This window comes from Saimiri boliviensis, chromosome 4, assembly GCF_048565385.1.
Source record: "Saimiri boliviensis isolate mSaiBol1 chromosome 4, mSaiBol1.pri, whole genome shotgun sequence".
Taxonomy (NCBI): Eukaryota; Metazoa; Chordata; class Mammalia; order Primates; family Cebidae; genus Saimiri; species Saimiri boliviensis.
This window is the reverse complement of record NC_133452.1, coordinates 116,239,461-116,252,432: the sequence shown is the minus strand read 5'-3', so window position 1 is coordinate 116,252,432 and position 12,972 is coordinate 116,239,461. Positions and strand designations below refer to the sequence as shown.

The window sequence follows — 12,972 nt, the reverse complement described above, 5'->3', positions numbered from 1 at the left end:
GTAACTGACTCATTATATACCCAGATACAAATTCCAAGATTGCTTTGGTATTTAAGTTGCGGTTAATCTTTGGGGAATTGAATCTAGAAAGTAGATAAATAAAGAACAAGAAGGGAACAAAGTAGCTATTGACTTTAAAAAAATGTTTGTATGTTACTTTGCTTTTATTCCAGTGCTTGGACTAGTTTTCACATTAATAAAAAAATGACCAATTGTGTGGCTAAAAAAACAAGAATTAAAAATGAAGCCAGCCTCTCGAACTAAGCCTTTTGTGTGTTTCACAGATGAATCAACAAATGGCTGGCATGAGTATCAGTAGTGCAACCCCTACTGCGGGTTTTGGCCAGCCCCCCAGCACAACAGCAGGATGGTCTGGAAGCTCATCGGGTCAGACTCTCAGCACACAACTATGGAAATGAAAACTGCAATACAAGTTTCATCCAGAACTACCACCTGACATTCCTTGCTAAAATGCATCTAGTTCCCGTTTATTCATATACATATTTTTTTTCCTTTTTACCTATTCATATTAAGAATGATCTGATTGACCGTGTTGGTCTGTACTGATTAAATTTGATGTGGTGAAAAGCAGGTTGATAAACCATTTTATGTCAAGGGCAGCTTTGTTCATATTTCCCATGATTTCATATACTGCATTACTTGAGAAGCTGCTCGTCAACTTGCAAAATCAGTTTTCCTCTCAATAAAATTATAGCTCTAATGTTTGCCTATAAGGGAAGTAGTTATCATGTTAGTAATGCCTCTAACAGTATAAACCCCATCCCCAAATTAGCCAGTAATCCTGTAGGAAGGTACTGTATGATCAAATGTTTAATCATATAAATAGAATGTAAATGTCTCACTGAGCACTGTTTTCTAGTGTATCAAAAATTCTTTTATTTCATCATTCACTTCACTGTGCTGTTGTTATGATGTGCTTAACAGGGAACGTGGTTAGTGAAAGGAAGATAAACCTGGATGTTACTCCAAAACTTAGTTTAATGAATGTTTAAAGAATTCAAATTTTATCTGCCTTTTGTGTAATTTGGATCTCTTCTTAATGTACATAGTGCTAACATGAAGACCTTTTTCTGCACTATATGCAAACAGGGTAACTAAAACAAAGCCACTTTGAATCCTTGAAGGTATATCCAGGTTTATGACAGTAATTGTGTTTACATTTTATGGTGCCTAGTATTGATAAAATGTTATTTCCCTATATTAAACAGATGAATCCATAGACCTTTTCTCATTTGTGGGTTTTTTATTTCCTATGATGTATACTGCCACTAACCTTCCAAAGATTAATGTTGCAAAGTCAGGAATCAGGAATGTGTACCTGATAAAATACTTGTCTGTTTTTAAAACCTGTTTAGGTCTACTAATTATAAGGGAAAATTGGAGAAAAATAAAAAAATATATAAGATACTCAGAGTGGTATCTTGCAGTATCAGTACTGTACAAAAATCTTCCGATTTAGTTGTAGAGAAAACATGCAGAACAAATGAAGATAAAACATACATTTTGTACCATCCGATTAGCTTATGTTAACTGACAAGCTCCATGTAAACAAATGTCCATCAGATGACAAGAAAAGCTGTTGTACTGAAGTAAAACAGACAATACCTGAATGCTCTGCAGCCTCAACCCCAAACATCCTCTTCCATATGGATCCACTGGCTGGGCAAAACTGTACCAGTTGCTGCTTCAATTTATACTTCAATTTTCACTGTGTCCAGGTGGTACTTTGGCTCATTGGCTAGATTAACCTTCTCTGTCCGAGTGTGCCACACAAGAACCTGAAGGGGAAGGAAACAGCTTGGGTAGCACATTCTTGATGCTGAAGCTTGAGGTCAGGGAGCACAAGGGAAATGAATACCTTAGTGCAGTTATTTGCTTTCGGTTCCAATTCTTCCACCGTTGTTATCTGTTTGAGAAAATCAGATTCTTGCATCCCTGGCTGGGATCCACGACGCTTAAATACAGCTTTTGGATTGGACAAGATGACCTGAAGACTTACAGCAAATCCTTTGTGAAAAGTAAAACAAAAAACAAACAAACAAAAAAAAAACAAAAAAAAACTTTAAAATACCGGTGTACTTCCCTTTTTTCCATATAATTTTGGTGACACCAAAAACAATTTTTAAAATACCTACTGTGTGTCAGGTCTTGGTTTACAAAGTTGAACAGGAACATTACCTGTATTACAGTCTCAAAGGAAAATCGATCATTACAATATTGTACATTCCACATCGGGGTGTGCACGGGAGCATCTATGCAAAATATAAAGGTTGGTCTCTTTAAGGGTGGATAATGTTTTTGGCAGAGGGATACAAGATGGCCAAGTAGGAGCAGCTCTGGATTGCAGCTCGCAGCGAGAGTGCAGAGGGTGGGTGGTCACCTTCCAGACAGATTTTTATTGCCCACAGACCAGGAGATTCCCAGGAAGAGGAGCGCCACAGGTTTCCAGCGTGGCTGTTTTGGCCGGTGTGGCAGGTCTCTGCACAAAAAGTCACATGGGTCCAGGCACTGTTTCAGCTGGCAACTGGAGTGCCTGGGAGACAGAGTCACCCAATCGACTGATAAAAAGTGGATTGAAACAGGGAGGCAGGCCAGGAGATTCCCAGGCAGAAAAGCACAAGTCTCTAGCGCTGCTGTTTGAGCTGGTGCAGTGGGTGTCTGCACAAAAATTCACACAAATTCGGGCACCTTTTCAACTGGTAACTGGTATCCCTGGGAGACAGAGTCACTCCTTCAACTGATAAAAAGGGGACTGAGGCAGGGAGCCAGGTGATCAGGTTTAGCCTGTCCCACCTCCACAAAGACGAGCAATCTGAAACACTGGGTTGAGAGTTTCATAACAAGCACAGCTGAACCCAGGATGGTCCAGCTTTGTGGGGGAGGGGCATCCGCCATTAACCAGGCAGTCCACCACTACTGAGGTAGCCTGCCATTGCTGAGGTGGTCTGCTATTACCAAGGCAGCCCACCATTGCCAAGGCAGTCTGCCATTACAGAGGCGAGCCGCCATTGCCAAGGCAGTTCTAACTATACCCCTATAAACAGGACTGCAGGGAAGTTGACATGGCGGCTGGGCGGAGCCCACAGCAGCGCAACAACACCTCTGCTGGCAGACGGTGACTAGGCTGCCTCCTCACTGGGCAGTGCATCCCTGAGAAGCAGCAGCACAACAGAAACATAAATAAAGCCCTACCTTCCTGGGACAGAGCACCTGGGAAAAAAAAAAAAAAAAAGGCAGTTATGAGTTCTGCTGTAGCAGACGTAAATGTACCTGCCCAACAGCTCTGAATGGAACAACAGAGCTCACAGCTCAGCACCTGAGCTCCTATAAAGGACGGACTGTCTCCTCAAGCAGCTTCCTGACCCCCATATATCCAAAGAGTCACCTAATAAAGGAGAGCTCAGACTGATCTGGCGGGTATCCTTCTGGGATAAAGATAGCAGAAGAGGAAACTGGCAGCAACCCTTACTGTTCTGTAGCTGCTGCAGGTGATCCCCAGGCAAGCAGGGCCTGAAGTGGACCTCAGCAGTTATGGCAGAGGGGCCTGACTGTTAGAAGGAAAACTAGAAAGAAAGAAATAACTTCATCATCAAACAGGATGTCCACTCAAAGCCCCATTGAAAAGTCACCAACTATAAAGACCACAGGTAAATTCACAAAGATGGGAAGAAATCAATGCAAAAAGGATGAAAACAACCAAAACCAGAACGCCTTTCCTCCTCCAAGGCATCACAACTCCTCACCAGCAAGGAAACAAGCCTGGATGGAGAATGAGTCTGATGAATTGACAGAAACAGGCTTCAGAAGACGGGTAATAAGAAACTTCTCTGAGCTAAAAGAACATGTTCTAACCCAATGCAAAGAAACTAAGAACCTTGAAAAAGGTTTGATAAAATGCTCACAAGAATAAATAGCCTAGAGAGGAATATAAATAAATTGATGGAACTGAAAAAAACAACACGAGAACTTCACAAAGCACACACAAGATTCAATAGCTGACTTGACCAAGCAGAAGAAAGGATATCAGAGATTGAAGATCAACTCAGTGAAATAAAACGAGAAGGTAACATTAGAGAAAAAAGAGTAAAAAGAAAAAAACAAAGCCTCCAAGAAATATGGGATTATGTGCAAAGACCTAATCTACGTTTGATAGGTGTACCTGAATGTGACGGAGAGAATGAATCCAAGCTGGAAAAGACTCTTCAGGATATTATCCAGGAACACTTCCCCAACCTAGCAAGGCAGGCCAATATTCAAGTCCAAGAAATACAGAGAACACCGCAAAGATATTCCTCAAGAAGAGCAACCCCAAGGCACATAATCATCAGATTCACCAGGGTTGAAATGAAGGAGAAAATGCTAAGGGCAGCCAGAGAGAAAGGTCAAGTTACCCACAAAGGGAAGCCCATCAGACTCAGAGCAAAACTCTCAGCATAAACCCTACAAGCCAGAATGGAGTGGGGACCAATATTCACCATCCTTAAATGAAAGAACTTTCAACCTAGAATTTCATATCCAGCCAAAATAAGTTTCATAAGCAAAGGAGAAACAAAATCCTTTATGAACAAGCAATTACTGAGAGGTTTCATCACCACCAGGCCTGCTTTACAGGAGCTCCTGAAAGAAGCATTAAACATAGAAAGGAATAACCTGTACCAGCAACTCCAAAAACATACCAAATGGTAAAGAACATCAAACACAATGAAGAAACTGCATCAATTAACTGGCAAAACAACCAGTTAGCATCAAAATGGCGGGATCAAATTCACACATAACAATATTAACCCTAAATGTAAATGGGCTAAATGCCCCAATCAAAAGACACTGACTGGCAAATTGTATAAAATGTCAAAACCCATTGGTGTGCTGTATTCAGGAAACCCATCTCACATGCAAGGATACACAAAGGCTCAAAGGGATGGAGGAAGATTTACCAAGCAAACAGAGAGCAAAAAAAAGGAGAAGTTGCAATTCTAGTCTGATAAAATGTACTTTAAACCAACAAAGATCAAAAGAGACATTACATAAAAATCAAAAGGACATTACAAAGGATCAATGCAACAAGAAGAGCTAACGATCCTAAATATTTACACACCCAATACAGGAGCACCCAGATACATAAACCAAGTTCTTAACGACCTACAAAGACACTTAGACTCCCACAAAATAATAGTGGGAGACTTTAACACCCCACTATCAATATTAGATCAACGAGACAGAAAATTAACAAAGATATCCAGGACTTGAACTCAGACCTGGACCAATCAAACCTAATAGACATTGATAGAACTTTCCACCCCAAATCCATAGTATATACATTCTTCTCAGCATATCACACCTACTCTAAAATTCACCACATAATCCGAAGTAAATCATTCCTCAGCAAATGCAAAAAATGGAAATCATAACAGTCTTATAGATCACAGTGCAATCAAGTTAGAACTCGGAAATCGGAAACTGACTCAACCACACAGCTTCATGGAAACTGAAGAACTGGCTCTTGAATGTTAACTGGATAAACAATGAAATGAAGGCAGATATAAAGATGTTCTCTGAAACCAATGAGAACAAAGGCAAAACAACCATCATTCTCAGCAAACTGACACAAGAACAGAAAATCAAACACCACATGTTCTCATAGGCGGGTGTTGAACAATGAGAACACATGGACACAGGAAGGGGAGCATCACACACTGAGGTCTGTTGGGGTGAACTAGGGGAGGGACAGTGGGCGGTGGGGAGCTGGGGAGGGATAACATGGGGAGAAATGCCAGATATAGGTGAAGGGGATGGAGTAAGCAAACCACATTGCCATGTATGTACCTATGCGACAATCCTGCATGTTCTTCACATGTACCCCAAAACCCAAAATGCAATTTTATATATATATATATATATATATATATATATATATACACACACACACACACATACACACACACACACACACACACACACACACACACACACACACATATATATATATATATATATATATATATATATATAGCTTTTTTTAAAAAAAAAAAACAATTTTATAAGCTGCTGTTTCACATTGGTCATCGACACCCCCATATTTCCCACTCTAGGAATAACTAAGAACTAAATGCAACTGAAAAACATACATACTTGCCTTAACTACACTTGGGGTGTTAGACCACATGCTCAGCTCTCCTGCCTACCCTGTAATATTAGTTATGTATGCTTCCTTAAATTCAGCACTGCTTGGATTAACTTTGCATTTGGAAGAGAGAGCAACAGAAGTAAAGCCAGTTAGCTAGAGAATAATACCTAATTTTTCATCATCTAGTCAACCTAAAAAGGGTATGTGGTGCAGAAATCAGTGCAGGAAGTATCAGGTCACTTGATAATTTTTTTTTTTTTTTTTTTTTCCTTTACCAAAACTAAGTAAGTGTAAATTGTCTTCAATGGTTTGGTCATATGGAAAACCATTACTGACTGGGCAGTGTCTCACATCTGTCATCTCAGCATTTTGGGAGGCCAAGGCAGAAGGATCCCTTCAGCCCAAGAGTTCAAGACCAGCCTGGGCAACATAATGAGAGCCTGTATCTACAAAAAATACAAAAGTTCGCTGGGTGTTGTGGTGTATGCCTGTAGTCCTGGCTACTTGAAACGCTGAGGTGGAAGGATTGCTTGAGCCTGTGAGGTTGTGGCTGCAGTGAGCTAGGACTGTGCCACTGCAGCTCCAGCCTGGCCGACAGAATGAGACCCTGTCTCGAAGAAAAAACAATCAGTACTTAATCTGTAGTTTAACAAACTGTTTAAAGCTCAGCCATTAAAGCACTCTATAATTGTTTTTGCCATCTCAGCAAGTAGTAATTGTTCTGAAGTTCTGGAGCCCTGGACTTCGTTTTCCTTAGTGACTAAGGTGATAACTCTCAAGTCAGCCACTGTCCCAGAGCTGAAGCTCCAACAACCAACCCCCAGGAACATTTCTCAGCAACTTTTTGCCCTTCTCTACATTAAATGAATTGATTTATGATTCTGTTTGCAAAGTACTACTAAGTGATACCAGGTGGTAATGGAGGAGCTATGAGAACACCACAACTACCATCCTCGCCAGATGCCAGACTGGGCGTCTTCTGTTCCAGACCCTGCTGCGTTTTGGAGAAAAATTAACACTAAGCCACTTACAAATACAACATGGTACAGCAGGAGCTAAGTGAAGCAGAACAAAGAATCATAAAGCATTAGCTGTAGGACTAGCCCTAGTATCTTCCTCCAGCCCTAAAGGGAGGGAAGTGGCACATTTTAGCAGAGAATACTGGATTTGGAATTTGTTTTTGCCTAGGTCCCTGCCCTTGGGACGCTGGCTAACTCACCTAACCTTTTTTGATTTCTTTATCTTCCCCATTTCTTTATCTGCAAGACAAGTGTAACACGTGAACTCAGTGTTTGATGAAAAAGACTGCACTGACTGCAAAGCACTGTTGAAAGATATCACAATATATAAAATACTATTGTCAGTTTGACCATGAGGGGCAGGTGATACCAGCCACCATTTATGGCTGAAAGAATACTGGCTGTTAGGTTTAAAAGGCTTAGGAAAGTTCTAGGTAGCAGAGCCAGGACACATACATGTGACACCACTCTGGTAACAAGTCTGAAGCCTTCCTCAGACACAACTAGGACAACCATCAGACTCCTCAACAAAAGCAAAAGCCAAAAGTTTAAGTTAATACATAAAATGCCTTTTCCAACAAGTCAGATCAGATTTTAGTATTAAAAGATTTCTTGCGTTTTTCCATATGCTTATAAATTAGCTTCATCTTTTTTTTGTTTGTTTGTTTTTTGTTTGTTTGTTTGTTGTTTTTTTTGAGACGGAGTTTTGCTCTTGTTACCCAGGCTGGAGTGCAATGGCGCGATCTCAGCTCACTGCAACCTCCGCCTCCTGGGTTCACGCAATCCTCCTGCCTCAGCCTCCTGAGTAGCTGGATTACAGGCACGTGCCACCATGCCCAGCTAATTTTTTGTATTTTTAGTAGAGACGGGGTTTCACCGTGTTGACCAGGATGGTCTCGATCTCTCGACCTCGTGATCTACCCGCCTCGGCCTCCCAAAGTGCTGGGATTACAGGCTTGAGCCACCGCGCCCGGCCTTTTTTTTTTTTTTTTAATCTAGATGAGAGCCTGCCCTTCTCAGTCAAAATGAAACTCCTGATATAGTTTTCACATGGTTTTAGGGTACTGGTTGTATTCCCCCATTCTCTCAAAAACATGGGATCCAAATTATGCAGAGGTAATTTTTGGAAATGACATACAGCCACCTGGATCTGATTTCCTTCATTTTCCCTTAAGACATCAACACATTCATCATCGTGATCACTGAAGGATTCAGATGGATTTTTTTGTTGCTTTCCTTAGATCCTTCCAGGACTTCACATACAATTACATGGCAAAATCTACAATTTAGGCAAAATTGACAGCCAGTCGTAAAGCTATTCATCATTTTACTGCAATCCTCCCTTTCCTGTTTTCACTAGACAATGGTGTGCACCTGGAAGGCCAGCACCCTGGAGATATGTTAGCGTGTGGCTCACCACAGTACCCAAGTGTTTTTCTATTCTCTAACACAAATGGGTGGGGGGAGTACTATTAAGATGCCCCTCAATCAGCCACCTCAGTTTCCTTTGCGCAGTGATCTCCTGAAAGGAAGCAGGTCACAGCCGGCAGGAGAGACTGCATGTTAACTAGGCCAACCCCTGGGTTGCTTTTGGGGAATCTGACCTGCTGTGAAGCTGGGGGCAGTGGTAAAGAGTTCTCCCCTCCGAAATCACAGTGAAGGGTTTTTAGCTCCTACACCATTGATTCTCAACCTAAGATGCTGTATTGGGTTTTCCTCAATTCCAAGTATTTATACTTCAAGTATTATATCTTTCCTTTTTTAGTGATATTAGTTATCTTTAAAGATGCTGCAGTTACTTTTGAGATGCTTATGAAAACCATGGGAGTAAAGATTTACTGCCCTGGTCAGCTGAGTAAAAAAATTCAAATAAAAATGATTGTTCACTGTAAAGGCAGAATTTCCTGATTGCTTCAGCAGAGCTAGGTGGGAGGATACACAGTCACCCTCTGTATCTGCAGGTTCTGCCTCTGCAGATTCAACTAACCTACAACTGAAAATATCTGAAAATAAAACAATAAAAAGTAGCAATACAACAATAAGAAATAATAGGAGGGGTTTTGTTGATGTTGTTGTTGTTTTGAGACAGAGTTTCACTCTTCCACCCAGGCTGGAATGCAGTGGTGCAGTCTCAGCTCACTGCAACCTACACCTCCCGGATTCAAGTGATTCTCCTGCCTCAGCCTCCTGAGTAGCTGGGACTACAGGCATATGCCTGGCTGATTTTGTATTTTTAGCAGAGACAGGGTTTCGCTATGTTGGCTAGGCTGGTCTTGACCTCCTGACTTCAAATTGTCCAGCCCTCCTCACCCTCCCAAAGTGCTGGGATTCAGGTGTGGCCCACCATGCCTGGCCAAAATAAGATAAGATTTAAATCTATAGTTTTAAATCTCACCTTTGTATGGGATTTGCTTCGTATCAGGTAAGTAATCTAAAGATGATTTAAAGTACACAGGAGGATGTGCCAAGGTTATATGTAAACACTGTGCCATTTTATATCAGAGATTTGACCATCCATGGATTTTGGTATTGGTAGGAGTCCTGAAACCAATTCCCTATGGCTACTCAGTAATAACTATTTCCTTTCAGGCAGAGGGATAGGGCCTACCTCAATATATGCTTACTGATTACTGAGTAGAAAATCTGTAAGACATTCGAAGTCCGACAAGCTATTTCCATTTCCAGACAAAACTGCAATAGGGACTGGTTTTTCCCCACTTGTTTTAAATAACTAAAAAACAGACAAAATATTTGAAAAAAGTATGCAGACACTGGAAAAGAGGCACATGAGATATAGATTTCCGAGAAAAGAGAACTGTGACCCGGCCTGAAGTACATTTACAGGCTACAACACGGGGAGGGGAACCGGAAAGCTCTGTAGTCTCCTTGAAGAAACAACTGAGAATTTGAGGAGGCCAAGACCACTAGGATATGCAGGGCAGAGTATTGGAGAGGGAAGAACTCTGCTGACCTGTAGAGGGTGCTCCTCAAGTCTTCAACTGAGTATGACCAGCAAACATTCACACAACTACCTCAGGCCAGGTACAGAACCACTGGCAAGGAGCCAGTGAATCAATTACTGGAGCTTATTCAGGACTGGGAATAGTTCCCATTCTCAGTAGCCAGAGTGGAGCTACCTAGTAACAGCTGGGGCACCTGGAAGCACTTGGAAGGTGATCCTGCCTGTTGTAAGGTCAAATTCATTAGCCCTAAACAAAAGTCTGAGATGGCTTAGCCTAGCAAACTTCAAAAGCAAGCCTGGAAAAGACCAAAATGTTTCCAAGTTAACTTAGTGTGTCCCAGTACAAATCCCAAGAATATTTACATATGTATTTATAATATAGTATAACATTATATGCATGTGTGTGTGTTTTTATTTATGGTTGTGTGTATACATATGTATCTCTCTCATCCAGTATTTAGCAACAAAAAATTCAAAACGCCTGATGCCAAAGTCATCTCAGTGATGAAAAATACAATGTCTGAGACGAGTAAACTAGAACACGCAATGATAAAAACTACCAAAATGACACAGAAAAGTTAAGACCAACACACACATATGGTACAGAGTCACAGAACAAAGTGAAAGGTGAATGAATGAATGATGGAGACAGCAAAAAAATGTGAAGAAATGATGACTGAAAAATTTACAAACTCGAAAAATCAGGAAAGATACGTAAGACTTAAATAACACTCTCAATCAACTAGGCCTAACTGACATTTATGGAACACTCCACCCAACAACAGCAGAACTCTATCTTTTAAAGTACACATAGAACATTATCAAGATAGTTAGACCATAGTCTGGACCATAAATCAAGTCTCAATACATTTAAAAGATTCTAAATTGTAGGCCAGGCACAGTGGCTCACACATGTAATCCTAGCACTTTGGGAGGCCAAGACGGGCGGATCACCTGAGGTCGGGAGTTTGAGACTAGCTTGACCAACATGGAGAAACTCTGTCTCTGCTAAAAATACAAAGTTAGCCAGGTCAGGCGTGGTGGTGCATGCCTATGATCCCAGCTACCCAGGAGGCTGAGGCAGGAGAGTTGCTTGAATTGGGAGGCAGAGGTTGCAGTGAGCCGAGAGTGCATCATTACACTCCAGCTTGGATGACAAGAGCGAAACTCTGTCTCAAAGAAAATAAAACAAAAAGAATGTAATTGTACAAAGTATGTTTTCTGACTACAGTGGAATTAAAACAGATCAGTAACACAAAGATCTGGAAAATATCCCAAATATTTGGAAACTAAACCACGTAATTCTAGGCAAAATGCAAACCAAAGAAGAAATCAAAGGAAAATTACAAAGTGGTTAACTGAATAAAAATGAAAACACGACATATCAGAATGTGTAGGATACAGCCAAAGGGGTGCTTAGATGGGGAATTATTTTTAGAAAACATAAGCACTTATTGGATAACAAAGGTCCGAATTCAATAACCTAAGCTTCTACCTTTACAAACTATAAAAAGAAAGTAAATGAAGCCCAAAGTAAATGGATAAAGGTATTATACTAATAAATATAAAAGCAGAGACCACTAAAGTAGAAATAGAAAACAACTGAGAAATGAAATAAAAACCTAGTCATTCAGGGGAAAAAAAGTTAATAAAATTGATAAACTCTACACATAGTTATCAGGAAAAAGAGATGACATAAATTACCAATCTCAGAAATGAAAGAGATAGGTTATACAAACCTTAAAGTGATAATAAGGGATCATTATAAGCAACTTTTTATGATAGTAAATTTTATAACTTAGATCAAAATACAAAAATTCCCTGAAAGAAAAGCTACCAAATCTCACTCATGAAGAAACAGATAATGTGAAACAGCCCTGTATCAAACAAATTAAGTTTATGATTAAAATCTTCTCACACACATACACACAACCCTCCAGGCTCAGAGAGCTTCACTGGTAAATTCTACCAAGTATTTAAGGGAAAAAATGAAAGGATTTCTACATGAATTTTTCTAAGAAATACAAAAGGAAGAAATCTTTCTCAAGTTATTCTTTGAGACCAGCATTGCCCTGATACCAAAACCAGACAAAAACATTACAAGAAAACTACAGATTAATAATCCTCATGAACACAGAAAAATTATTAAAATTTTTGCAAATCAAATTCAACAATAAAAAGACAATAAATCATGACCACTTGAGGATTAACTCCAAATTGCAATGTTGGTTTAAAATTTCAAAATCAATCAATGTAATTCACCATATTAACAGACTGAAAAAGAAAAAAATCTATCACACTAGCTGGAGAAAATGCTTTGACAAAATCTAACATCTAGTCATGATGAAAAGAAGAAATAAAAGCCTCTCAGCAAACTAAGACTAAAAGTGAACTTTCTCAACTTAATAAAGGCATCTATGAGAATACCTAATGCCAACATTATACTTAATGGTGAAAGACCGAGTGTTAAATCCCTGAAGACTGGAATGACGCAAGGGTGGCTGCTCTTGACCTTTATTCACAATGTACTGGAGATCTTGGCCATTCAAATAAGGCTACCCCCAACCGCCCCCCCCACCACCACACACACACAAAAAGAACGCAGAAATATTGGAAAGGAAGTACAGTAAACCTCCTCTTCTCTCTTCAGCCCAGTTAATAGTATCCATCCTTCTATTGTGTATTAATTTAGTCTCACCTCTATAGGCTCATCCCACTACTGTAGTCTCTCTTCTCCAACTAAACATAATCGAATCTCAGCAAGGCTGTTACAAATAACTATTTCCAGTTTCTAAAAGATGACTTTTGCCAATGAGATTTTTATAGTTTGGTCACAAGAAAAAAAC

At 40.1% G+C, this 12,972-nt stretch overlaps 2 protein-coding genes across 5 annotated transcripts in view; one reads left to right on the top strand and one right to left on the bottom strand.

The window, feature by feature from the left end:
* Positions 1-2,039, top strand: part of SMAP1 (small ArfGAP 1) — a 185,417-nt gene extending 183,378 nt beyond the window's left edge. For 2 of the 3 annotated variants that reach the window (XM_074398109.1, XM_003926334.4), the window contains one exon: positions 285-2,039. In XM_074398109.1, the coding sequence (XP_074254210.1) occupies positions 285-419 (135 nt within the window). In that variant the 3' untranslated portion in view covers positions 420-2,039. The remainder of the gene's footprint in view (positions 1-284) is intronic. The other variant, XM_074398110.1, reaches the window with a different exon arrangement.
* Positions 1,713-12,972, bottom strand: part of B3GAT2 (beta-1,3-glucuronyltransferase 2) — an 87,266-nt gene continuing 76,006 nt past the window's right edge. The window contains exons 3-4 of one of the 2 annotated variants that reach the window (XM_003926336.3): positions 1,880-2,028; positions 1,713-1,799 (exon numbers count right to left, since the gene is read on the bottom strand). In XM_003926336.3, coding sequence (XP_003926385.1) covers positions 1,713-1,799; positions 1,880-2,028 — 236 coding nt within the window. Of the gene's footprint in view, positions 2,029-12,972 lie in introns of both variants that reach the window. The other variant, XM_074398111.1, reaches the window with a different exon arrangement.